Source organism: Pituophis catenifer, unplaced genomic scaffold, assembly GCF_029215685.1.
Source record: "Pituophis catenifer annectens isolate HBS135680 unplaced genomic scaffold, rPitCat1.0.hap2 SCAF_2, whole genome shotgun sequence".
NCBI classification, from domain to species: Eukaryota; Metazoa; Chordata; class Lepidosauria; order Squamata; family Colubridae; genus Pituophis; species Pituophis catenifer.
Genome location: NW_027256882.1, coordinates 293,809,729 through 293,836,450, shown reverse-complemented (window position 1 = coordinate 293,836,450; position 26,722 = coordinate 293,809,729). Strand labels below are relative to the sequence as shown.

Here is a 26,722-nt window from a genome sequence, read left to right as displayed (position 1 = left end):
ATTGAATCACCAAAATCGCCCCCTTCAAAACAAACTTTCTTTCTTTCTTCATCTAAGTGAAAGGATTGTCCATCTCACAAAGGAAGAGATTCTGGATGGTCTGCAAGGAAACGGAAACGCAGGCAACCCTTGACTTGCCCTCACAATCTGGGCCAAAATTTAGGTTGCTAAGTGAGACGGTTCTTAAGTGAGTTTTGCCCCATTTTACAACCTTTCTTGCCACCGTTAAGTGAACCGTTGTCTAGTCCAGGGGGCTGGACTAGAAGACCTCCAAGATCCCTTCCAGCTCATTCTGTTCTGTTCTGTTCTGTTCTGTTCTGTTCTGTTCTGTTCTGTTCTGTTTCTATCCTATCCTATCCTATCCTATCCTATCCTATCCTATCCTATCCTATCCTATCCTATCCTATCCTATCCTATCCTATCCTATCAGTTAGTCACACGGTTGGGAACTGAATCTGGCTTCCCCATCATCTTTGCTGGTCAGAAAGTCAGAAAAGGGGGTCATGTGACCTCGGGACACTGCAACCGTCATAAGTACATGCCAGTTGCCAAGCCTCTTGGGCTGAATTGTGGCTCTACGTCTAGGTAGCCCAGCCCCAGAGAGGAGGCAGGCCCCCAGCCTCCTGACCTTCCCCAGGAGCACGAAGACTCAACTCTGCCAGCTGGTCTGGGGGCCCAAGGGGGCCCTGCAAGCCATGGGGGGGGGAGGTTGGTGGGCCGAAGGAGCTTCCTCTCCTTTCGACTCTGCAATTGTCCCTTTTACCTTTTTGTTTTAAAAAAAACTCTTTGGTTTTTTCACAAAAACTTTGTTTTCAACTGCAGCTTTTATATCGTTGGAGAGTTTTACCAAAACTACTACAACACTTCAGCGATGATCGGCAGTGCAGAAATTGCCCCAAAAATATATCATATATACAAGTAGTCCTCGATTTACGACCACAATTGAGCCCAACATTACATTAGTAACGTGGTTGTTAAGTGAATCGGGTTTCCCCCTTGACTTTGCTTGCCAGAAGGTCGTAAAAGGGGATCACGTGACTCATCATAAATGTGAGTCACTTGCCAAAGGTCCGAATTCTGATCATATGACAGTGGAGATGCCAGAATGGTCATAAGTGTGAAAAATACTTTGTTCAGTGCTGTTGTAATTTGAACCATCACTAAAAGAACTGTTATAAGCCAAGGACTCCATAAGAATAGAATAGAATAGAATAGAATAGAATAGAATAGAATAGAATAGAATAGAATAGAATAGAATAGAATAGAATAGAATAGAATAGAATAGAATAGAATAGAATTAGAGAGTTGGAAGGGACCTTGGAGGTCTTCTAATCCAACCCCCTGCCCATGCAGGAAACCCTACACCAGTATATCATGTATCCTATATCTCCTATCTCATATCTCATAATAAAAAAATATTAAAAAACCAAGCTCAGTGGAAGACTTAGCCAATCAAAGAACAAAGTTGATCAGCCTTAAACTTGGTTAGGTTCTTTTGAGATCTACCAAGTTGAGGGACACCATCACAGTGGGTCATTCCATAGTAACCCCTAGCTTTGCTCCCCATAATGTGGCTAATGTTATCAAGGGGGTTATCCAGGGGACCCTCCATATCCCATCCCTATTATCTTGGGAAGTAAGAGGCCCCTTGGGTCATGACACCAGCTGTCCCCCCTGAGAACATAATGCGCTGATGTCACAGCCCCTGGGGCAGAGATATAAAGGCAAAAGGGAAGAGAGGGGAGCTGTGGAGAGTTGAGGAGAGGAGGAGAGTTGAGCTCAGTTGAGTTGTGTTGAGCAGAGCAGAGCAGAGCGGAGTGGTCTACTTTGTCAAAAGCCTTGCTGAAGTCTAAGTAGAGTATGTCCACCGCATTTCGCTGGTCTACTTATTTAGTCACTTTGTCAAAGAATGAAATAAGATTGCTTTGTCTTGATCTGTTTTTAACAAACCCACGCTGGCTTCTAGCTAGAACTTTATTTATTTCTAGATGTTGGCACCTCTGTTTTTTGATTATCTTTTCCAATATCTTCCTAGGTATTGAATGTTAGACTGATTGGTCTGTAATTTCCTGGGTCTGATTTTTTCCCCTTTTTTGGAGATGGGAAGCACATCAGCTCTTTTCCAATCCTCTGGTGGTTCCCCAGTGCTCCAAGATTTTTGAAAGATATGGTACAATGGTTCTGAGATAACCTCTGCCAGCTCCTTCAAAACTCTGGGATGTAATCCTTCAGGTCCTGGTGGTTTATATTCCTCAGCATCAGACAGGTGTTCTCTCTCTTTTTTTATTTTTTGCTTATTTTAACTTTTATTTCTAGTCTGACTTTTACAGTTACGTTTTTGGTAGGTTGGGCTATAGTTTCTTTTTGTGTGAAGACCGAAGCAAAGAACGAGTTAAGCAGCTCTGCTTTCTCTCTGCTGCCTGGAACTTCCTTGCCGTCTTCTCTCTTTAGTGGACTTTTAGTTTGGTTGCTGTGTCAAACCAGACAGTTGGAGAAGCACAAAGGAGAGACGCCAAAATTCCTCTGTAGATCAGCAGCTCCTTGGGCAGTCTGAGCTTGTTGACACAGGAAGAACATGTGATAAATAAATAAGATAGATAGATAGATAGATAGATAGATAGATAGATAGATAGATAGGAGCACCAAGGACCCCTCCTTTCAACCTGGAGTTACAAAACTTCTCCTTTATTGACAGGATCTCCCTCCAGTTCAAGAACTCCCTCTTCACGAGAGAATGGACCACATGCTGAAGAAGTTGCCCTTCTTGCAGAAGAAGGACAGCAAGGAGACCCATCCACAAATCAGCAGTAATGACCCACGGCAGTGGAACAACCAAGAAGCCCACCCGTCCACTTCTTCGGCCACTCAAAGAACCACGCAGGTCTTACCCCTCCTTGTGAAGTCAGCTCCAGTGGACATCAGGAAGAAGATGCAGCCTCCAGCACTACTGCTGCCCGACCTGGTTCGCAGGACAACTGCCAGGACCCCTCTGAGGGCTCCTCAGGGGGAGATCAAGGCTGGCCTGAAGGAGCCCCCTCCCTTGCCAAGGAGGCCCGAGAGGGAAAGGGCTCCAGGAAGAAAACGCTCTCCAGATGCTGTCCTGCCTTCGTATCCAGGTATAGACGCTACAGGGCTGGGCTACCTATGGAACCAGCCTTGTCCTATCACATCAGCCCACCCCACACAATCAATCCATCCATCCATCAATCCATCAATCAATCAGAACAGAGCCAGAAGGGACCTTGGAGGTCTTCCAATCCAACCTCCTGCTCAAGCAGGAGATGCTATACAATCCCAGACAAATGGCTACCCAGTCTCTTCTTCAAAGGCTCCAGTGATGAAGCACCCACGATTTCTGGTGGGAAGCCATTCCATTGGTTGATTGTCCTCACTGTTTGGAAGTTTCTCCTTAATTCCAGGTTGCTTCTCTCCTTGAGTAGCTTCCACCCATTGTTTCTCTTCCTGCCTTCTGGTGCTTTGGAAAATAAGTTGACCCCCTCCTCTGTGTGGCAGCCCCTCAAATACTGGAAGACTGCTCTCATGTCACTAGTACACCCTTCCTTCCTTTTCCTAGACTCCCCAAATCCAAATCCTGCAATCCTCCTTCATCAGGCAGGGACGTTATGGCGCAGACTCCATCAGTCAAAGAGTTTCGACTGGTGGGGTCTAGGAAGAGGGTCTTCTCTACCGCTGCCACTGTATTAGGGAACATCTTGCCCTCAGAGGTGAGGAAAGACCCCTCCCCCTTAGCCTTTTTCAAAGGCTAGATCTAAATTATAAGATTACGACATCATGAAATTTCAAAGCAATAAAAAATTCCAATTCCATATATAAGATGGTTGTCTAAGGACATGAAGATCAGGGACTCGAGACGTATGACGCGTTTGACTCCTCCCTCAGGCTCAGCCTGGTGATCCACTATGCACACTTTTTCTCTCTCTGCTTTGAGAAGGCTTGTCCTGTCGAATTGCCCATCAATCTCTGTCTGTCTCTTCTTCTCAGAACTCTCGGACGAGTGCTTCAGAAGTTTATGGGAGAGCAGGAATCCATTGAAAGGCAGACCCGTCAAAGAAATCTTGGATCTGATGGACGAGAGAGAAATATTAGAGACCATCTTGGACCATCTTCGTCCTTTCCAGGTAAGCAGCTTGGTTTGTGTTGCGGTTGGCCCTGAGGTCCATCGTGGAGAGGTTGCAGAAGCCAGGGCTGCCTCGGTGGAGATCATTTATCCCAAAAGGAGACAAATGTAGTTCTGGAGAATTTGCTGAACTATGGGGTCCTTGCTGGAAGGATCATGGAACGACCATGGAATGATCGCCTCAACCATTTTGGACTCCACCTCAACATCAAGACAACTGGGTACTTAGGGACTGTCACCACCCCTGGAATGCTTCAAATCAATGGAGAAAATCTAAAGAAGGTGGACATTTTTTGGTATCTGGGATCCCACCTCCAATGTCAATGGTGACATCAATGGTGAGGTGCGAGCGAAGGAGAATGCAGCCTAGATATGAGATCTCACCAGTGTGTTACTGGACAGACGAATGGCCACCCATCTCAAATCTAAGATCTACAAGACAACCATCCGCCCTGTTGCACTGTCTGGCACTGAATGCTGGGCAGCAACAACAGGGACCGGAAGCTCTCTGCATGCCACGGAAATGCGAAATGGTCCTGAGTGTGAGAAACAGTCCATTTTTTTCAGTTGTAAACTATTCGCTATACCTTTGAACAGTCAGTAAATAAATGTTCTGACTAAGCTCCCCAAACACCACAAACCCTCTGAAGTGAACTCAAAGATTTCTTTATGAGGAGAGCCAGCAGCCCCGACAAAAAGTTTCTCTCTCACCGCAGGGTAACAAGTCCATCCGGCAGGGAGAAGAATAGTTGTCTGCCACATCTATTCATCCCCACCCCCTGCCTTTTATCCCCAGAGCTAGGGTGGGCTTCGTTAGCAGCGGTGTCTCTTGCCCATAGATTTCCACTGGCTCTCCTCTCCTCTGCCTTCTGTGCATCCACACGTCAGGCACTGGACCCAGCTGTTCCTCCTCTTCCTCATCAGTCACTTCCAGACCTGGGAACTGTTGACTCACCATCTGAGGGCTGACAGATGGCCCAGGCTCCTCCTCTGTCTCTCTCTATCTCTCTCTGCCAGCCCCATTCCCTCTTCCCCCTCGGAGCTCTCAGGTTGCCCTGATGCTGGCCCTGACTCCTACGCCTCCTCCTCCTCCTCCTCCTCTGATTCGGCTGCTGGAGGGCCACAACAATAAATGGTGATAAATCAAGTTCTCACAATTTGTGGCAGAGATTTTCCAACCGTTCATCTCAAAAGCTGCCTCAGCTCCAGCTGATACAATCCGGATGATCCTTGTTAGATGCTTCGTGTCTGTCCCAGCTAGAAAAGTCGAATTAATTATAATATGCATCCGGACGCAGAAGGGAAACCAACCCTCCCCTTGGAAACACACAGAAAGCTGATCCTTCCTCTGCTCCTTCACTTTCTCACAACTTCTTTTTTGTTGTTCTTGTTGTGGTTGGCAAAGCAGATTCCTTCAGACCACAAACTGCCCAGGAGGAAAACAAGCCCATTGCCGCCCATCGACCAGGAGCAAAGCACGTCCCAGGTCTTCTCTAAAGACAAGGTAAATATGCGGAGGTTTTACACTTTTAGGGCCGCAGTTGTCTTAGATGCAACGTCAGAAGAGGATGACTTGCCGTGGCCAACTCACCGTGGCTGCCCACGAGCCACAGCAAACTCGCTGAGGTTAATTCAACAATTCCGTTCTCTCCAATAATGTTAAAAATCATTTTAATGTTTGTCGTTTCATTTTGTCCTTCCTTTGGCATCCTTTCTTTGACGCTTCTATTCCACCGTTTCTTCGATATTAGACAGACAAATGAATAATAGAATTACAGACTTGGAAGGGGCCTTGGAGGTCTTCTAGTCCAACCCCCTACTCAAGGAGGAAACCCTTTACCATTTCAGGCAAATGGTTGTCCAATCTCTTCTTAAAAGCCCCCAGTGATGCAGCAGCCACAACTTCTGGAGGCAAACTGTTCCACTGGTTAATTGTTCTCACTGTTTGGAAGTTTCTCCTTGGTTCTAGATTGGTTCTCTCCTTGACAAGTTTCCACCCATTGTTTCTTGTCTTGCCTTCAGGTGCTTTGGAGAATAGGCTGACCCCCACTCTTTGTGGCAGCCCCTGAGATATTGGAAGCCTGCTATTAGTGTAACTCTTGTTCCCTGGTGAGTTGGCCAAGGCAAGTAGGCCATGGTTAGTTGGCCAAGCCAAGAGGCCCATGGCAAGTTGTCCCAATCCACCACGGAGAGCTAATGCATTTAAAAAGATGAAGCTGCACGGTCTCCACAGAAACCATAAAGCATATCAGGACCCCCAAACAGAGAATCAGCAAGGGCACCCAGAGGGGTTAAAGTAGCTTTTTAAGAAGAAGAAGAAAGTCAAAATGGCAATTATTAACTTATTAGATTTATATGCTGCCCATCTCCCCGATCAGATCACCCGGGACCACTTTCCTTGTGCTTGGCTACAGGGAGTCCATTTTTGATCATAATTTGTCCTATATTTCCTTTTCCTGGCCGATTGGTGGAGCTCCCTAAGACTCACGGACTCTTCTTCCCACCTTCAGATTAACCTATACAAATATTATGGTGTTAAACTGCGAAACTCAAGACAGAAGGACCTGGTGATGGAACAGCTCAAAAGCCTTCTAAATTTTTCGTTCCAGGAAGAAACAGACCGAGAGGTGAGTGGGAGTGGGATGCCTGTGGGGGCTGAGACCTCCTTCTTTGTGGGGTCCTTGGTGCTCTCTGAGCTTGGATGTTTTCTTGCAGACATTTCATTACCCAGCTAGGTAATTTCATCAGTGCTAGAAGGGCCTGGGGTTTGCAGAGAGGAGGAGGAGGAGGAACAGGAGGTGGAGAAGGGGAGGAGAAAGCGGAAGAGAAAGAGAAAGAAAATGTGCAAATGTCCTAATTTACAACATCGCTTTGCCTAGGGAATCTCGGAAACCATTCGAATGGTTGCCTTTTGCCACCTGCCTGAGATTCTGGAGGTCCTGAAAGAGGCTGGACATTTCAGGCAGCCCAAGGCACCTTTTGCGCTGGAAGCCACCAGTGAGGTAAGACCAGGGATGGGGTTGCAAGGTCTGAAGAGAAGTTCAGAAGGAGCCTGGGGGATTCTGGGAAGGAAAGTCCAACGTGCTTGGAAAGACTTATGCACCAGGCTGTCTGGTCTCCTCAGATTGGTCACTTTCCATCCATTGCTTCTTCTCTTGTCTTCTGGTGCTCTGGGAAATAGCTTGACCCCCTCGTCTTTGTACTGACAGGAGTCACAGACTCTCTCCGAGAGACGGATTCGGACCACACTAATCCTCTGCTACGGCCAGGCAGTCCTGGGAGCGCAAGTAGAAGACATGGTGCCTCTCATGGACAACATTATTTCAGAAATACTCGACCAGTATTCCACCAGGAACAAGGTCGGCTGGTTTCCACCCTATATTTCTCTTAATGCTGAGTTTAATTACGAGAACAATTATAATCCGGAGTCCTTAGCTTGATTGCTTTATTAAAGACATTTCATGACCCTACTAGCATGTTGTGGGAGAGGAGGAGGAGGAGGAGGATCCATGGTCATGCTGCATTTATTATACTCAAGGCAGCACATGTGCATTATACGCTTTCTTCCTTTCCACACAACAACAACTCTGTGATGTTGTGTGAGGCAACTCACTCAGCCAGCCCTCATCAATGTTCAATCAAATCAGTTAGTTGCTTCAGGGATCCTCCACTCCTCAAGTCATTTTTATATATCCAATATATATATATATTTATATCTCACCCAGACAACACATCATTCACCATATCTCTTTTCCTGCACAAACTGATGGTTTCTGGATGTTCCCCGGCTTCATGGCAGCCATTTTTGAATGCCGCTACTCCTAGTCTTCAGATGAGAGGTTTTTCCGAGTCAGGGAGGGGAGATGCAGCTCCCCTCAACCTGCAAGGTGGTCCCCCTTTGCTTCACCACCCCTACAGGGTGGCTATGGCTTCGAATGAAGCCCCCGACAGAGAGAGCTAGGAACGGGGCTGTGGAGCTCACTTCCGAAGGTGCCGGAATTTCAACCGGAGGCCCTTCCTTTGGTTTTTCTGACCCCACCCTATTCCCACGTGTGTTTCCCAGGACGAAGGGCTGAAGACAGCGTTCATGAGGTCCATCATCATGATCACCAAAGCTGTTGCCTACAGCAGGAGGCAAGACATCCATTTGCCCCATAAACAGGAATTGGTCATAAACATCATTGTAAGTGGGGAGAGGGAAGGGAGGCAGGTGCTCCTGGGCTTATTTATTTTTGAAAGTGAATTTGAATCGAATTGAATACCAATCAATTGAGCCCAAAATATTTTTGTTGCTAAGTGGGACATTTGTTAAGTGAATTCTGCCCATTGTACGACCTGTCTTGCCACTGTTGTTAGCTGAATCATTTTCCTTAAATTATTTGCATGATAGTTAAGTGAATCTGGCTTCCCAATTTTATATAGGTCGTAAAGAGCAGTTATCCATCCCTGACTTAAATCGTGGTCACAGGACACTGGTTGCCAAGTGACCAAAATATGGTCCCTGAGGAAGGGACGCCTCTTGGAACTTTGCATCTGGGTCATAAGTAGTCCTGGAGAGATCCCTCAAAACTTTAAATGGTGGCTAAGCGACCGGTTGTAAGTTGGGGACTTCCTGTGTCAACCAGAAAAAGCATAGGGCTGGGAAGAGGGGCAGCTGGATGGTGGCCATATCTCAGGAGCTTTCTTAGATGTGTTTCTTTCTCCTTTCAGGAAGTCATTGAAGATCAGCCCGCGAGACCCTTGTCCGTCGTAAATCTCCATCAAGCAATCGTCACCATCACCTGCATAAGGTACCTACCTGCTCCGCCCTCATCTTCCCACCAGCTCGGTAGGAACTTGGAGTTGGACCCAGTGATGCGATTTCAATGCCAAGTCCCCATGCTCTAGAGCAGGCGTGTCAAACTCAATTTCATTGAGGGCCGCATCAGGGCTGTTTTTGCCCTGATGCGGGGGGTGAGCGGGGGTCGCCAAATGAGTGGGTGTGGCCGAAGGGGTGGGTGTGGCCAGCTTGATGTCACTCCCCAAACTGCTGGCATGTTTCCTCTTCGCATTGGGTAGACCGGTCGGAAGCCATGCTGGCCCGATCTTTCCTCTTTGCACTGGGAAGACCAGGATGGCCCCCACGGACCAGATCCGACCACATCGCAGGCCGCATCCATCCCAGGGCCTTGAGTTTGATGCCCCTGCTGTAGAGCATACATTGAGTTAGCAGGTCAGCCCCAGAATTTGGAAGGGTGAAGAATTTGCACGCTGCCAATCTGGGCAGTTGAGAAATATGGGAAACTAGGTGAGCATGCTTCTTTAGGTGTGAGGGGTCCTTGGTTTTCTCTTAGCGTGGTGGTTTTCTTGCAAACATTTCATGACCCAACAAGGTAACATCATCAGGGCTAGAAGGAAGTGGGGTTTGCTCTCACTTTAAATTCAAATCCATGGCTTGCCTTCTCAGGATTGGTGGGAGTGTTTCTCGTGGTCTGGTCTAGTAGATTAGAGAGAAGAGAGATGAGAGATGAAAGAGAGAGAGAGAGAGAGAAAGAGAAAGAGAAAGAGAAAGAGAAAGAGAAAGAGAAAGAGAAAGAGAAAGAGAAAGAAAAAGAGATTATATCACAATATAAAAAAGATGTTGAGAATCTAGAAAGAGTTTAGAGAAGAGCAACCAAAATAATTAGGGGATTGGAGGCTCAAACAGACGATGAACGGTTGCAGGAACTGGGCCTGGCTAGTCTAGTGAAGAGAAGGACCAGGGAAGGCATGGTAGCAGAGTTCTGATATTTGAAGGGCTCTCACAGTGAGGAGGGGCTCAACCTCCTCTCCAGAGTACCTGAGAGCAAGATAAGAAGCGATGTATGGAAGCTTATCAAAGAGAGATCCAGGAGAAATTTCCTGACACTGAGAACAATCAATCGGTGGAACGGTTTGCCTCCAGAAGTTGGGGGTGCTCCATCACTCGAGGTTTTCAAGAAAAGAGTGGACAACCATATGACTGGGATGGTTGAAGGACCATCAAGCAAGGGTTGGAGTAGAAGACCTCCGAGGTCCCTTTTAGCCCAATGAGTCTATGATCTTCTCAACCTCCTCCTCTTTTCTTGCCTTTCATCAGCCGTATGAAACCCGCCTTGAACTCCGAGATGAGATCAAAAGTGGTGAGCAAAAGCATCCAGAAGGTGTTTTCCTTGCCGGCTTTCAAGATGACCACCCTGAAAGCGAACAGCCCAGGGCAATCAACTCAAACTCAGGTGAGCAGTCCAGATGGAGTAAAGCCATCTGAGATCCACCTGGAAACAAGGATCTGGTAAACATGATTCAAGATCTCCTCAAAAACTCTAGATCCATCCATCGATCCCAATGGCACCTTGGCCTGTCCCTTCATCTTTGGTCCTGAAAGTATGCGTCCACTTCTCATTATACGTTACTGGAGCATAGGACTATTCTTAAGTCCTAAGCATCTCCATATGGTTTTCCTCGCCATCTTTTCTCTCTTCCTCCACTTCTCTTTTGTGTTCTGGTTGAAGTGTCTTCTCAAGACCAATTCCCATCTCCCGCCTTTGCCCCCGAACAAAAGAAGGGCCACGGTGGGGCAGAACAACCATGTTCTGCATTCACTAGCTGTGATTCCTAGGTAGTCTCAGAATTCAGACGCTTAACAACTGGTTCAGATTTACAACAGTCGCACCAGTCAAGGGGGAAGCCCGATTCACTTAAGAACCATGTGGCTAACTTAACAACAACAGTCAGTGGCAAGAAAGGTCATAAAACGAGGGAAAAATTCACTTCACTAATGTCTCGCTTAGCAATGGAAATTTGGGTGCAATTGTGGTCATAATTTGAGGACTGCCTGTATTTGAATATCCCAAAACTGTTAAGGAAGACATTCAACCTTTTAGTCGGTCTGTTCTGAACGATAACAGGAAGGAAGTCCTTTTGTTCCTCGTGTTCAGCCGAGAAAGCATTTCCTCCAACTCTGGAAGAAAAATCAGCCCTGCAAGGTGGGCCACTCCATTTACTGCAGACTTGTGGACTTCAACTCCCAGAAGTCCATGGCTGGCTCAGGATTGTTGGGAGTTGCAGTCCACCAGTCGTACTAAAAGGGCCATAAGTTCCCCACCCCTGGATTTCTTCCTCTTTTAGGCGCTGTTCTTCCTTTACACCACTTCTTCCTTCGGACATTCTTGTTCTTCTTTTAGGACTTTTATCACCAGACGGCAAATGCCTGCAACACCATGCTCACCGGCTTGCTGTCCGAGGCTCCCAATCTGGATTCCCTGCAGGAGATCTTGACGGTAAAGAGTGATTCTTTCTTGGGGTTGGTCGCACGGTCAGCCAGATGGTTAGGCTGGATTTGGCAATTCTGTCACGGATTCTGGACGGAAGGCTGGAGCCGGTCAGGATCGAACTGCTGAAGTGCTGGCAGTAGGCAGAATTATCCTGCAATACTGCATTCTAACCACTGTGCCACCACAACTATAAATGAACTGTTGTAAGACTAGCTGTATTCCAGAAATCTTCAACTCCTACTCTAGTTTTGAGCCGAGAATAGACTTAAATTGATCACCGTCTCAAATTTGTTTAGTTCCTTAAATTTTCTCCCCAGTCCTGGCAAATTTTGCGGCTCTTCCAAGTGTGAATCACAAATTCTTCCTTTCCTCCTCCTCCTTTGTTTTTCCTGGCAGCACACGAATCCCTGGATTGAAACTCCCAAGAGTCACGAGAGAGAGAGGGCCATCAAGAGCACCAGGCACCTCCTGAAGTTCGTTTCTGAAAACGTCAATTTCGACGTAAGTCACCGTTTGGGATGAGAGTGAGAAGTGAGAAATAAAGGGAAAAAAAGAAGAAAGTCCTTTTGGAAAAAGCATCTTTGGGATGTGACCAGGAGGATATAAGGAGTCCCACTTGAGCAAGGGGTTGGAGGAGAAAACCTCCACAGTCCCTTCCAGCAACTGAGGTTCTGGGATTCTCAGGTTCTATGATTCTGACATTCTAAAATTCTATAATTCTAAGGTTCTATGATTCAAAATTCTATGATTCAAAGATTCTATGATGTGAAGACTCAAAGGTTATGATTCTAAGATTCTGTGATGCTATGATTCTATGACTCTATGATTTGAAGACTCAAAGATTTGAAGATTCAAATATTCTATTATTCAAAGATTCTGTGATTCTATGATTATGATTCTATGATTCAAAGATTTGATGATTCAAAGATTCATTGATTCAAAGATTCTGTGATTATGATTTGAAAATTCTAGGATTCTAAGATTCAAATATTCAATAATTCTATGATTCTAAAATTCTAAGATTCTCTGTCTCTAAGATTCTGTGATTCTAGGATTCTAAAATGGACGATTCTAGGATTCTATGGTGCTATGGTTCATATTCTCCGATTTCAGCTGGCTGAAACCTTCATGAGCCCCCCTTCTCATCTCTCCCCTCCTTCCTGCTTCCTTTCATTAGACCACAGCTGACTTTTCTTTGCTGGGACAGCTGGTGGCTTTGCTGGGCCTGCACATTAACGACACCAGCGAAGAAGTTGGCCAGATGTCCGCAGAGGCCGCCTACCACCTCCACCACCTCATCATGAGCAAACTGGGTGAGAAAGTTGGACTCCAAGGGCTGCCAGGAGCCCCAGGGATGCGCCCTGCCCAGGAGAGCACTGGGTGTCACAGCCTGCTGGTCATTGGGCTGGGCAGAGATGCCTGGAATTGGCAGCTGATATTGGCACCTCTCAGGGCCAGGGGTCATTTGAAGGCTGAGTTTCTCACGTGAAGTGTTTCAGCTAGGGAGAGAAGGAGGGAGGGAGAGGAAGAGAGAGGGAGGGAGCGAGGGAGCGAGGGAGGGAGGGAAGAGGAGGAGGAGGAGGAGGAGGACTGGAGTCCTTGGTGCTCTCTGAGCTTTGTTGTTTTCTTGTGAACATTTCATGACCCAACTAGCTAACGTCATCAGTACTAGAAGGGAAAGAGCTTTTCACTGAGAGTTTTGCCCTCTCAGGGCTGATGGTCATCATCACTGATGATCTTCCCTAGTTGGGCAATGAAACGTCTGCAAGAAACCACCGAGCCCAGAGAGCACCAGGGACCCCTCAGGTCAGCCCTGAGCTGCAGATCTTCTCTTCTGTTGGAACGACTAAAGCGGCCATCAGACGAAGGATCTTCAGAAGCTCCGAATGCCAAAATCTGACCTTCTCTTCTTTTCCTCCCTCCACAGCCAAAGAAATGGACAAGAAGGCCAAGAACAAGAAGGGAAACATCGTCAATTGGCTGAGGGAAGACTTCTTCCTTTCGGGCCCAACCATATTTTATAATAACGTCTCCAAAATGGCTAAGGTACGTTTTAGTTTAGTTTACCTGATGGGTGACACGGAATAAGGCCTGCCTCTCTACGTGGGGTGCTGTCCCCAAATCTGGGTCAAAGTCTCTGGCTTGTCGAGAGAAGGAGGGAATCAAAACCCTGATGCATCTCCTCATGGTCTCCTTTTCTTTTTTCCGATAGGCCTTTGGCGAGCATCTGAGCCCGTCACAAATAAACGACCTGATCTTAAAAGCCCTGGAGGCTCTGACAGACCCGGACAAGAACATTTCACACACTGCGGGACTCCTGCTCAATTCGTTCTTGGAGGAATGTGGGATGGAGATGGAGGAGGTAAGAAAATGGCAGGGTTTGGAGCAAAAGGGATAGAGGAGATTTTGGAGAAAAGAGAGATGAGAATGGGTGAGACCTTGTTGGCTTAGTGACAACACTTTGGCTGGATTTAAGAAGGCTAGGGCTGCATGGGAGACCACCAGGTGATCTTAGGGCTGTTGAGAAAGTTGGTCAAGCCTTCCAGAAGAAGGTAAGGGCAAAACAAATAGCCCTATTGTTTTCATGAGAAATAACAGTTGGAGAGCCAGTTTGGCAGTGGTTAAGGCACCAGGCTAGAAGGCAGGAGAAGGTCAAGTCCTGTCTTAGCCATGAAAGCCACACGGGTGACTTTGGGCCAGTCTCTCTCTCCCTCTCTCTCTCTCTCCCTCTCTCTCTCTCTCTCTCTCTCTCTCTCTCTCTCTCTCTCTCTCTCTCTCAGCCCAACTCACCTCACAGGGGGGTGATTGTGGGGGAAAGAGGAGGGAGAAAGTAGAAGCTGGATATCTTCTCCGTTTCAAATTATTGTTGAAAGTAATAAAGGTGGGGTTAAATAAACAAATCAATCAATCAATCAAAAAGTTGCCTTCAGGCATCAAATCTGGACTTGACCGGGGATAATGGAGGTGGTAGTCCAAGAGACCAGAAGGCAGCAGCTCAGAAAAAGCACAGAAGTGGGGAATTAGCGGCTACCCAACATTTGAACTATGGACCGCAGGGTTTCTTGCTAGTGGCTGGGGTGGTCCTGAGTTCGAGATCAGTCTTTTTGGATGTTCCTCATCTGTTCCTGGATCCATTCCAGTTGACATTAAAAAACAAAGGCCAAGCAGGGTTTGGACGACCTCTTGAGGCTCTTAAGCATCCTCAGGGTCATGGGAAATTCAGGGGCTTAGCAAACGTGTTCCATACTATGACAGTTGCAGACGGTCTCATCCCTCGGATCTCTCTTTTGCCGTAGCTGCCCATGATCCTCAAGGAGATCTACATGCGTCTTCCGAAGATCTCAGATGCTGCCACCAAAGAACAAACTCTCAAGGCAGTGTGTCACCTGGCGTCCAAACGGGGTGAACAGAGTCGTGGATATTCTCCTCGAGTGTTCCGTGGCCTGCGATGGGTAAGAAGAACCTCAAGGAGATGTGCCTCCTGCTTTCTTTTATGCCACAGAGATTCTCAACCATTTGCGATGGGGCGAATACCTATAGCTCGGGTAGAGGATGAGGGTGGAGGTTGGTTCTCTGAGCTTCTGGGTGGGTTTCCGAACGTTTCGTTACCAGGCCAGGTAACATCTTCAGCGGAGTTTAGGGAACACCAGTGTTGATGTTCTTCTGCTTGTAAGGGCTTTGTGTGGTCAGTAGGTCTTATGATGGAGAAGTCACGTCAGGTGAGGGTCATGTCAGGTGAGGGTCTGGTCATTGGTCAGTTGTGGGTCACAGATGAAGGACTTGGGGTGGGTCTTGGGGTGCTGATTGGGGGGGAGGTTGCATTGGGTTGGTTGAGGGCCAGTGCAGTCGCTGGTTGGCTGTGCAGTCGATCTGAATTCTGAGAACTTCCTAGGCTAGTTGTCTCCACCATCCAGGTCATGGTTGTCCCAAAGGTGCTTTTCCAAAAGGCAGCTGGACCTCCTTGGTTTTTCAACTTTCTTGGTCGCCACACTGTAGAAACAATGCAGAGACTCAGAAAGAGTGCAGAGAAGAGCAACGAAGATGATTAGTGAACCGGAGCCTAAAACCTATGAAGAAGAGTTGCAGGAATTGGGTCTCTCTAGTTCAATGAAAGGAAGGATTGAGGGGGGACAGGATAGCAGCGTTCTGACATCTGAGGGGCTGCCACAAAGAGGAGGGGGTCAACCTATTTTCCAAACCACCTGAGGGCAGGACAAGAAGCCAAGGATGGACACGAATCAAAGGCAGAAGCAACCTACTATATGCAGAACTTTCTTAACAGTGCAAACAATTAACCATTGTTAAGAGCCTTGGTAGTACAGGGGTTTAAGGCACCCTGTTATTAAGCTTATTAATACCAGCTGCCTGCAATTACTGCAGGGTTCGAATCTTGCCAAGGCTCAAGGTTGACTCAGCCTTCCATCCTTTCTAAGGTAGATGAAATGAGGACCCAGTTTGTGGGGGCAATAAGCTGTATAAATATACAAAAGGATGAAGGCTATTGCTGAGCACATTGTAAGCCGTCCTGAGTCTTCGGAGAAGGGCGGCATATAAATCGAATTAAAAAAAAAAAAAAACCCAGTGGAACAACTTGCCTCCAGAAGTTGTGGGTGCACCATCACTGGAGGTTTCCAAGAAGAGATTGGGCAGCCATTTGTCTGAAATGGGATAAGATTTCCTGCCTGAGAAGCAGTTTGGAGTACAAGACCTCCAAGGCAGGGGTGAAATCCTACCAGTTTGGTCTGGTTCGCCCGAACCGATAGTAATAATTGCTACTGTTTGCCCGAACCAGTAGTAAAAAAAAAAACACTTTAAAAAGTATGACAGTCAGCTGTGCTGCGCGATGGGTGGAACTTTTTTTTACTTTTTTAAAGCATTTTTTTACTACATATTCGCCCAATCTGTAGTAAAAAAATGCTTTAAAAAGTAAAAAAAAAGTTCCAAGATCAGCTGTGTGACAATCAGCTGTGCTGGGCAATGTCAGAACCTTTTTTTAATTTCTAATTTCAGCATTTTTTTACTACCAGTCAGCTGTGAGAAAATCAGCTGTGCCTGATTGTCTGTGAGGTTCCTGTTTGTTGCAGGGGCCATTTTGTGTAAAGTCCAGCTGCTTCTGCATTGTGTGTGAGTCAGTTGTGTAGCTTTTGTGTTACTTTTGTGTAAAGTGTGATAGTTTGCTTTTGAGCTCTCAGTGACTCAGTGAGGTTCCTGTTTGTTGCAGAGGCCATTTTGTGTGAAGTCCAGCTGCTTTTACATTGTGTGTGAATCGCTTGTGCAGCCACGCCCACCCGGTCACATAACCACCAAGCCACGCCCACCCGGTCACATAACCACCAAGCCACAGCTGCCTGGTCACATAACCACCAAGAAACGCCCAGAGAACCAGTTGAGAAAATTTTTGAATTTCACCACTGCTCCAAGGTCCCTTCTAACTGGGTCATTCTGTGAAAAGCACCTTTGGGTTAATTCTGCAGACACACTGCTCCTAGAAACGTCCCCTCCCTTGACCAGTTCTGGGTTCCCTGGCACTTCCGGTGGCACAGAGGCCCTCCTTTGAATGGCTACTAGACAAACGGTTGCAAGTCGAGAACTACCTGTAGATATATTTTTTTCCATGCATTAAAGCAGTTCATTTGGCCATCGGTTCTCTAATCCTTTCTTCCGTTGTGGGGGTTAATCTCTCTGGACTGGCCGTCTCTTCGAGAATGGGGAAAGAATCTGATTTTTCCCCCAATCTATTTTTCCACCTGCACAGAAGTGCCAAGGAGTTATGGAGGGCACTGGCTGCAGACCCCTATGCTAACATGAAGATCATGAAGCCCCTCCTTAAAAGGCTTCAGAACGAAGACCCCAGCACCGAAGCTTTTGGGAGGAGAAATAGCAAATCCATCATGCCCATTGCGGTAAGCCCTCAACCGGCGGCTCTCCTTTCCTTAGATCTACAGGTGGGCCACGCCTGAGGGAAGGGGGAAGGGGCTGAGCAGAAGAGTCGCCCTCGAGGGTCTCCTCATCAGGAGCAGGCATGCCCTGGCTGGAGGGAGGCAGAGGGCAAACTGGTGGGGACTGAAATTGGAGCAAAATTTGACGTAAGCCCCCACAAAATGCCCCATTGAATGTAGAGGCATCTGTGGGCTTCCTCACCCGAACAACTTTGATATCCATCCATCCACCCATCCACCCACCCACCCATCCATCCATCCATCCAGCTCTATCATCTATCCACCCATCCATCCATCAATCCATCCATCCAACCATTCATCCATCCACCCATTCACCCATCCACCCATCCGTCCACCCATCCATCCACCCATCCATCCATCCATCCATCCATCCATCCATCCACCCATCCATCCATCCATCCACCCACCCACCCACCCACCCACCCATCCATCCATCCATCCATCCATCCATCCATCCATCCATCCACCCACCCACCCATCCATCCATCCATCCATCCATCCATCCATCCATCCATCCATCCACCCATCCAGCTCTATCATCTATCCACCCATCCATCAATCCATCCATCAGTTCATCTATTCATTAATCCATTCATTCATGTATCCATTCATTGATTTATTCATTTATTCATACATTCCTTCATGTATTCATTCCTTTACTCATCCAATCATTCATAATTCAATTGATTCCTTTATTCATTTCTTGAGTTATTTCTTACAGAAATAACTAAAAAAGAGTTTGATTTAAGAAAATACATGATAGGAACCAACAAAGGCGAACACAACCGACTACTTTGTGTCATATCTTATTTTAAATATTTTTAATCTGTATTTTTATTATGTGTTATATTGTTTTATTACATTGTTGCCCAGTGTCAGATTGCTCAGATGGCCGGTGTAGAAATTTAATTAATGAAGACCAATAGAAGAGAATATTTGTAATCCAGGTTTGAACTGTGGGGTCCTTGGTGCCCTCTGAGCTTGGTGGTTTTCTTGCAGGCGTCTCATGACCCAACTAGGTAACATCATCAAGGCTGGAATGGAGTGGGGCTTGGGGAGTGGAGGGGAAGAAGAGGAAGAGGGGAGGAGGAGGACTGTGAGGTCCTTGGTGCTCTATGAGCTTCGCTGTTTCCTTGCAGACATTTCATTACCCAACCAAGTAATATCAGGAGGAGGAGGAGGAGGAGGAGGAGGAGGAGGAGGAGGAGGAGGAGGAGGAGGAGGAGGAGGAGGAGGAGAACTGTGGGGTCCTTGGTGCTTACTGAGCTTGGTGGTTTTCTTGCAGATGTTTCACGACCCAACCAGGCTAACCCTACCTCTAAGCCTAACTCTTCGAGCACTGATGATGTTACCTAGTTGGGTCATGAAACATCTGCAACAAAAAAAAACACGCTCAGACAGCACCAAGGACCCCTCCAATCAGCTAATAGGTGGAGAGTCAAGAGCCCACTTAGGAATGAAGACAAACAGAGAAACGTGAGGTTACCGATCTCTTTGTCCCCAGTTCTGTCTCACTTGTGCTACTCGTTTTGTCTTACCCTTTTGCTCTGTATCTACACCCCACTGGCCTCCCAAAGTCTGGAGTGGGGGTAGAATGGGAGTTTCAGAAGTCCCACTTCTAGCAAAATTTTGTTCCGTGTCTCAGACATGGACATTCCTGGTTCAGGTTTCATGGACATGAGGATTTTTTTCTTTCTCTGGGCACAATGAAAATGTATCTGCCGAACAAAACTCCACACTGGCGACAAGAAGGGCATCCAGCCAGTAAACCCTCAGCTCCATTCAGTTGCCCAGACTCCACCCCGCAGGGGATTATGGGGTCATTAGAAGAAGAAGAAGAAGAAGAAGAAGAAGAAGAAGAAGAAGAAGAAGAAGAAGAAGAAGAAGAAGAAGAAGAAGAAGAAGAAGAAGAAGAAGAAGAAGAAGAAGAAGAAGAAGAAGAAGAAGATGAATCTAAGTAACCTGATGAGCCCGAGCTGACTCTCCTCTCCTCCTGTTTCTAGGCCACCAATGCGCTCGCCTTCCTCCTCTCGCTTCCTGAGGCAGCCACCATTGTCCAGAATAAGTTCTCCAGCCTGCTCCTGGCGCTCGTGACGCAGATCTATTTCCTGCTGGGAGCAGGCAAGAGCGGGTCAGAGGAGACCAACCACCTGGGGTAAGGAATCTCCTAGCCCCAATCTGGATCCTTTCTCCATTTCTGCAAAGCTCAGGAGATGCCTACAGGTTTCCCCCAGGTCGACTTACGACCACAACTGGGCCCCAAATTTCTGTTGCTGAGTGAAACAGTCGTTAAGTGAACTTTGTCCCATGTTGCAACCTTTCTTGCCAGAGTGGTTAAGTGAATCATTGCACTGGTCAAGTCCCATGGTCATTAAGTGAATCTGGCTTCCCCGTTGACTTTGCTTGTCAGGAGGTCCCAAAAGGGGATCGCGTGACTCTGTGACACTGCGACCGTCATAAATATGGGTCAGTTGCCGAGAGTCTGACTTCTGATCACATGACCATAGGGATACTGTAACGATCGTAAGTGCAGGGGGATCAGCGGAATGATTGGCACCAACTCTTCTTCCTTTGTTTCATTTAGCAACGCAGTCGAAGCCGTCAAACACCTCATCTTGTGCACCGGCTATCAGGAGGAGTTCAAGGACTTAGACATGGTTCGATGTTGGGCGATGCTGATGAGTCCTGATAGTGTGTTTGAAGGCATTTTCCACCTGGTCCGGTAAGAAATTAAAAGTCAAAAGAGCTTGGCTACGAGGGGCAGTGGGTGAGAGAGGGAGGGGAGGCAGAGGGAGAGGGAGAGGGAGAGGGAGAGAGATAGGGGAAGGGGAGAGAGAGGGAAGGGGAGAGAGAGGGGAGAGGGGAGAGGGAGAGAAAGAGGGAGAGGGACACAGAAGGCTAAAGTGAGAGAGAGGAAAGATTAGAGGGGAGGAGAGGGAGGGAAGGGGATAGTGAGAAAGAGAGAGGGAGGGTGAAAGAGAAAGGGAGGGGAGAGAAGAGAGGGGAGAGAGAGGGAAGGGGAGAGAGAGGGGAGAGGGAGAGGGGAGAGGGAGAGAAAGAGGGAGAGGGACACAGAAGGCAAAAGTGAGAGAGAGGAAAGATTAGAGGGGAGGAGAGGGAGGGGAGGGGAGAGGGAGAAAGAGAGAGGGAGGGTGAAAGAGAGAGGGAGGGGAGAGAGGAGAGGGGAGAGGGAGAGAGGGGGAGTCAGAGAAGGAGAGAGAGAAAGAAAGGGAGAGGAAGGGGAGAGGGAGAGAGGGAGAGGGAGAAATTCTCTAAATGGAATAATTCATTGAGTAATCCATTTATCGATCATTCAGATCATGATTTCTCTAGCTTGGAGATTTTCTTCTCCCTCACCAGCAGATCTTGTCTGATCTCTCCATATTTATTCTCTTAGGAACTTGTTCAACTACTCCAAACATGAGCTGAAGGTCATGTTCCGACAGGCCAACATCCACCTGCGCCACCCTGATTTACGACATAAAACCATTGGGATGGTTTTCTTTTCGGAGGTGAGGAGACCTTGAGGTGCACCCCAACCTTCTGGAGCTCCAGGAAAGCTGCCCAGGGTTATTTTTTGTATTCTTGCAACTATCCTTTACATGACCTATCAGACGGTCACAAAAGGGATGACGTAAGCTCGAAACACTGCGACCGTCATAAATATTTATTTATTTATTTATTTATTTATTTATTTATTATTGCGATTTATATGCCGCCATTCTCCCGAGGGACTCAGGGCGGCTTACAAAAACCATATCTACTACAAATCATAATAAATTAAAATCAAGAACCCAATTAAAGCAATTTAAAATTATAACAATGTACACCCATAACGGATCAGTTAAGTTGACGAAAGAGCCACGTCTTCAACTCAAATATGGACCGGCAAGTACCCAAATTTTGATCACGTGACCATGATGATGCTACCATCGTCATAATTCTGAAAAATGGACGTATCCCTTTTGTCAGTGCCGTTGTGACTTTCAGCGGTCACTAACCGAGGACTGTGTTTATTTTCTTTTTCTCTCCCCGTAATGGCTGCAAGTGGCATCTTTAGTAGAGGCTCTCAGGGAAGTTCCCTTCCTTTGCTTGGCTAATGCTCCGTATCTCCACTCTTCTTCCTCAGCTGCTGTACCATCCGGAAATTTCCCAATTCTTTATCATCCAAGACATCCTCCAGGTGCTGATGGAATGGATGAGCCAGCCATATCCGCTGATACAGATCTTCAGTGTTAGAGGACTGGGGAACCTCATCCAACACCCGTTTGAGGTAAGAGACGGGGGGCAGGAAGGGAGTGGCTTCCAAGGTAGTAGCAGGTGTGACCTCACTCTCTGGGAAGTCTACAAGGCTGGGAAGGATAGAAGAAGGAGAAGAAGAAGGCAACCAGCAGAAATAGGATAGCTAGAGTGATGTCTCTTCTACAAAGATGGCTGCACCCCTGGAAGATCTGAAGGAGCAAGTAGAGGCCAGATCCTCTTGGAGGACACCTGAAAGCAGAACAAGAAGCAACGGATGGAAACTAATCAAGGAGAGAAGCAACCTAGAACTTAGGATAAATTTCCTGACACCGAGAACAATTAACCAGTGAAAGGACTTGACTCCAGAAGTTATGGGTGCTCCATCACTGGAGCTTTTCAAGAAGAGACCAGACAGCCATTTGTCCAGCAGAGTCTAGGGTCTCTAGGGGTTGGACCAGAAGACCTCCAAGTTCCTTTTCAACCCCCTTCTTCTCTGCTCTGTGGGCTTCTCTTGTGTTTGTCATGATCGCTGCGAGACTCAGAGAACTCCAGTGACCGTGTTTAATTGCTCGTTTCTTTCCCTGCTTCCTCCAGAAGAACATCTTGGAGCCACTCTTGATGCCAGTGCTAAACTGCGCTTGTCACGAAAAGAAGACCGTGGCGAAGGAAGCTATAAGGACCCTGCGTTTCCTCCTCAGACACCTCGAGATAGAAACCCATGCATGGAAGGCAGTCAACCTCATTCCGCTCCTTCCAAAATATTTTCATGATGTAAGTCAACCAAATCATGACAAATTGGTTTTTCCCCTCTCTCTCCCTCCCTCCCTATCTCTCTCTCCCCCTCCTTCCTCCCTTCCTCCCTCCCTCTCTCTTTCTCTCTCTTCCTCCCTCCTTCCCTCCCTCCCTCCCACCCTCCCTTTTCCCCCCTCTCTCTCTTTCCCTCTCCCTCCCTCCTTCTTCCCTCCTTTCCTCCCTCCCTCCCACCCCCCTTTTCCCTCTCTCTCTCCCTCTCTTTCTCCCCCTCCTCCCTCTCTCCCTCCCTCTCTCTCTCTTTCTCTCTCTCTCCTTCTCCCTCCATCCCTCTCCCCCTCTCTGTTCTCTCTCTCTCTTTCTCTCTCTCTCTCTCTCTCCCTCCCTCCTTCCCTCCCTCCCTCCCTCCCTTTCCATCTCCCTCTCCCTCTCTCTCCCTCTCTCTCTTTCTCCCATAAGGATGGCCTGGGTACCATCTGCAGAATCCTAATTTTACCGAAAATGCTTAGAAAGTTCAGCAACTGTGTTGTGCTGATCTGAAACAGGGGAAAGCGTGCAGATGATCCTGGAGCCCTTCTAGAGAGCTGGAGAAGTGCCAGAGGAGGTGGAAGAGAAGGAAGGTTGCCCCTCTCTTCAGCTTCACCAAACCAGGTGTCTGCCTAGAAAATCTACAACACCACACAGCCTATCTAGCAAAATGCCCCAGGATTGGTCATCTAGATTGGTGTTGCTTGATCTCAGACACTTTAAGATGTGTGGGCTTCAACTCTGCTGGCCTGAGAACTCCAGAAGGAGCTGCTAAGATTGAACAACTCTGGTCTAGATCAGGATTTCTCAACCTTGGCACCTTTAAGAGGGGAGGACTTCAACTCCCAGAACTCTCCAGCCAGCATACTGGAGTTGGGGTCCCCATCTTTGGGGCAACCATGACCTGGATGATTGATCATCTCCATGGACATTGAACTGGGAATAGGTGTGCTCTGAACTTGTGTGTTCTCCTTCAAGAAGCTTCTGCATGGCTATTCTGCTATTGGAGGGACTAACCTGTCTCTCTTCCTTCATAGGACGACATCGAACTGAGGAATACCTCCATCGCCATTTTCGGCATGCTCCTGAAAGGACTGAAGGAGATACGGAACAGTAATATGGCTGAAAACATCCTGAACAGCTTTGTTCCCCTACTCATACAGCTGTCAAATGATCGGACGAAAGAGGTGAGTTGAAGGGCTGCGTAACCTGAGCTCCTGCTCTGATCATGCTACCTCCACAGAGACCACTCTGTACCCCCATCTTCACTCAGAGCAACGTGGTTGTACCACGTGGACACTCTGGAGAATGCAAAGAGATTCTAGACAATCCTGAAGTTGTGGGGTCCTTGGTGCTCCCTGAACTTGGTTGTTTCCTTGAAGACCTTTCAGGACCCAAGTAGGTGACAGCATCTCCCCCTTTCCTCCCTCGGCCAGGTCTCCAGGAAGACCCTCGACTCCTGCGTGTCCTTTATGAACTGGGGGGGCTTTCCCAGCAACTTGTTTGACTATGAAATGTATACCAGCCTCCATAGCATGTACTCCAACATCTGCTACGTGGTTGTAAGTAGGAGCCAAGCTGGCCAGTTTTCTTCCAGATTAGAATATGCTAACCATTTATTTCTTTATTTTGCCCTGCCTTTCTTATTTTTATAAATAGTTCAAGACGGTGGGCATCCCTAATACTTCTTCTTTTCTTCACAACAGCCCTGTGAGGTGGGTTGCCCTGAGACAGAGGGACTGCACCAAAGTCACCCAGCTGGCCATCCTGACTAAGGAGGAACTAGAACTCCCAAAGTCACCCAGCTGGCTTTCATGCCTAAGGCAGGACCAAAACTCACCATTCCCTGCTCATTGGCCCAAAGTCACCCAGTCTTCTTGCTTGCCCAAGGGGGGACTAGAACTCACCGTCTCCTGGTAATTAGCCAAAATCACCCATCCAGCTTTCATGGCAAAGGCGGGACTAGAACTCTCAAAGTCACCCAGCTCACTATCATGATGAAGGCGGGACTAGAACTCACCGGCTCCTGGTTTGTTGCCTGATGCCTTAACCACTAGACTCAACTGACTAGAGGGATTCTTCTTGGGTTTTTGCTCTCTCGGGAACAGCAGAGGTTCCCTGCAACCATGAGGACTAGAAACCTTGCTGGTTTGTGGGTTTGAGGATTAGAAATGGCAGTTTGTGGGAAAAGGAAATTAGGACGTAGAGGGGGGCAAAATATAAATGCATTTATAAGTTCAGAAGCCATTTCCTTAGCATTTTTCTTTCCCTTTTCTTTTTCTATTTTCTGTTTTTCACTATCTGCTATTTTTCTTTATTTTCCTTTATGCTTTTAATTTGGATAAAGCTGTCTCTAATAACATAAATATCAATTAGTATAGTAAAGTATAGCGTAGTATAAAGATGTCATAGTAAGTTGTTGAGGACACGAGGACTAGAAACCTAACCAAGAAAGCGGCCCCTTGGTAAAAAATAAAGAAAGAAAAAAAAGGAAGCTCTCTAGTTGAGTGGCTTGTTTGTTGCCTTGTGTTCCCCAGATGAATAAATGCAAGCAAAACCTTCCTGCAATGTTGGATCAGATGCTGGGATTCCTGAGGAGCCGGAACTCTTCCCATCGCGAGGCAGCTGCCCTCTTAATTGGTAATCACCAATGCCAACTCTGGAAGGAGGGCAGGAAAACCCAAGACAGGCGGGCGGCCTTATCACCAAAACAATCTATGCAGAATTAAGCCATGTCGCTTAATCAGACTGGAAGCTGCTCTTATACCGTGTGGCTTCTCCGGAACTGCTACGATCGCGCAACAGTTTTTCAGGCAGTTCCTGCCCTCTTTCTTAAGGGTATCGCTGCCGTTGTTAAGTTAGTCACATGGTTGTTAAGTGAATCCGGCTTCCTCCCGGATTTTGCTCCTCCGAAGATCGCAAAAAGTGATCTTTGACCCCCAAGACACTCTAACCGTCATAAATACGAGTCGGTTTGCCAAGAATCTGGATTTTGATCTGGGGGATGTGGCAACGCTTGTAAGTGTGAGAATCAGTCGTAAGTCACTTTTTTCAGTGCCATTGTAACTTGGAATGGTCACTCAATGAACTGTTATAAGTCGAGGACTACCTGGCCTGTATCCCTCTCTCCTGTATAGGTAACCCCACAGCAGTGGTTTTTTCTCTGGAAATATTTCCAGCTGGCCTCCCATTCTAGTTTTAACTGGATTTAAGGCTGCTTAGGTTGTTTTCCAAGATGATGGTTGTTTGCACAGTCCTAGAACATAAAACAAATACAGTTGGAAGGGACCCTAGAGGTCTTCTAGTCCAACCCCCTGCTAAAGCAGGAGCCCCTCTACCATTTCAGACCAGTGGCTGTCCAATCTCTTCTTTAAGGCCTCCAGTGAGGCCTGGAGACAAAAACATACGAAGAACGGCTACCCCTAATCCTTCTTATTATTAGACAGACCCAATCCCTGGAACCATCCCGTAAGGTCCCAAAGCGACTCTTCCAAGTGGAAACCAATGAATTGCGTGTTTTTTTCTTGAATCAGTTGATTTAGCCGTCTCTGTTAACCCCACCAACGTTTTCTTTTTATGTGCCTAGGCTGCTGCGCGCAATACATGCAACCGGATGTGGTGACTTCTAAACAAATCGAAGAAGTTTTCCTCGGTGAGTTTCAAAGTTCCCTCGCTTGAAACAAGGAGTTTTTCTCCAGAAGCTCTTTTGCTGATCAGGGTTGGTTCTCACGGTTGATCCCGGAAATCATTTGTTTTCTGGATTCGCTTCAGGTCTCCGGGATCTGCAAGGCGATCGTGAAGCCTCGGTGGCTCAGGCTGCAGCTGACTCAATGGAAGAAATCTTTCGGCAGTGTGGCCATCTGATCGAGCCGGGTCTTATTAGTAGTCAACTCCTCTCCAAGGCCATCAGGAGGATCTCCGAGACCAAGCAATAATAGTTTAATAGTTTAATAGTTCTCTTTATTGTCATGGCACCTCATACAATTAAAGTGCCATCTTCACTGTATATTATACTTTTTAAAATCCGCATAAAAATAAAACAAAAACACACCTCCTTCACACTGTATGCAATTGAATTGAAAACCCCTGATATTGCATTAATATTGCACTCTACAGTAGAATTGTATTGTTGGAAGAAATCTCCTTCTGGGTTCAGCTCCAAGTGGGGAAAAAGACACTGGAAATATGGAGACTGCTTGGAAAGATGGTGTAATGATGGACAGGATCACATGGCTTGAGTTCCTGAACAGAAAAGGGCAGAGATGCTGAGTGTGCCTTGGTTTTTTATGCCCTCTCTATGCCCTTTGAAGTTCCTGGGGCCCAGAAAGAATATC

General features: G+C 47.1%; 1 protein-coding gene across 1 annotated transcript; it reads left to right on the top strand.

Moving 5' to 3' along the window:
- The first annotated feature begins 2,701 nt into the window (after nt 1–2,701).
- Nucleotides 2,702–26,323, top strand: LOC139311555 (maestro heat-like repeat family member 5). The gene is given in 27 exon segments (XM_070936014.1): nt 2,702–3,116; nt 4,003–4,139; nt 5,547–5,642; nt 6,649–6,765; nt 7,018–7,140; nt 7,348–7,497; nt 8,202–8,321; nt 8,849–8,928; nt 10,236–10,371; nt 11,320–11,415; nt 11,806–11,910; nt 12,587–12,722; nt 13,337–13,455; nt 13,622–13,771; nt 14,706–14,810; nt 14,812–14,861; nt 17,165–17,312; nt 19,373–19,524; nt 19,954–20,091; nt 20,767–20,881; nt 21,499–21,642; nt 22,206–22,382; nt 23,426–23,575; nt 23,825–23,950; nt 24,926–25,028; nt 25,975–26,040; nt 26,160–26,323. Coding segments are annotated over 27 exon segments (3,585 nt in total). The 5' UTR covers nt 2,702–2,734.
- The last annotated feature ends 399 nt before the right edge of the window (nt 26,324–26,722 follow it).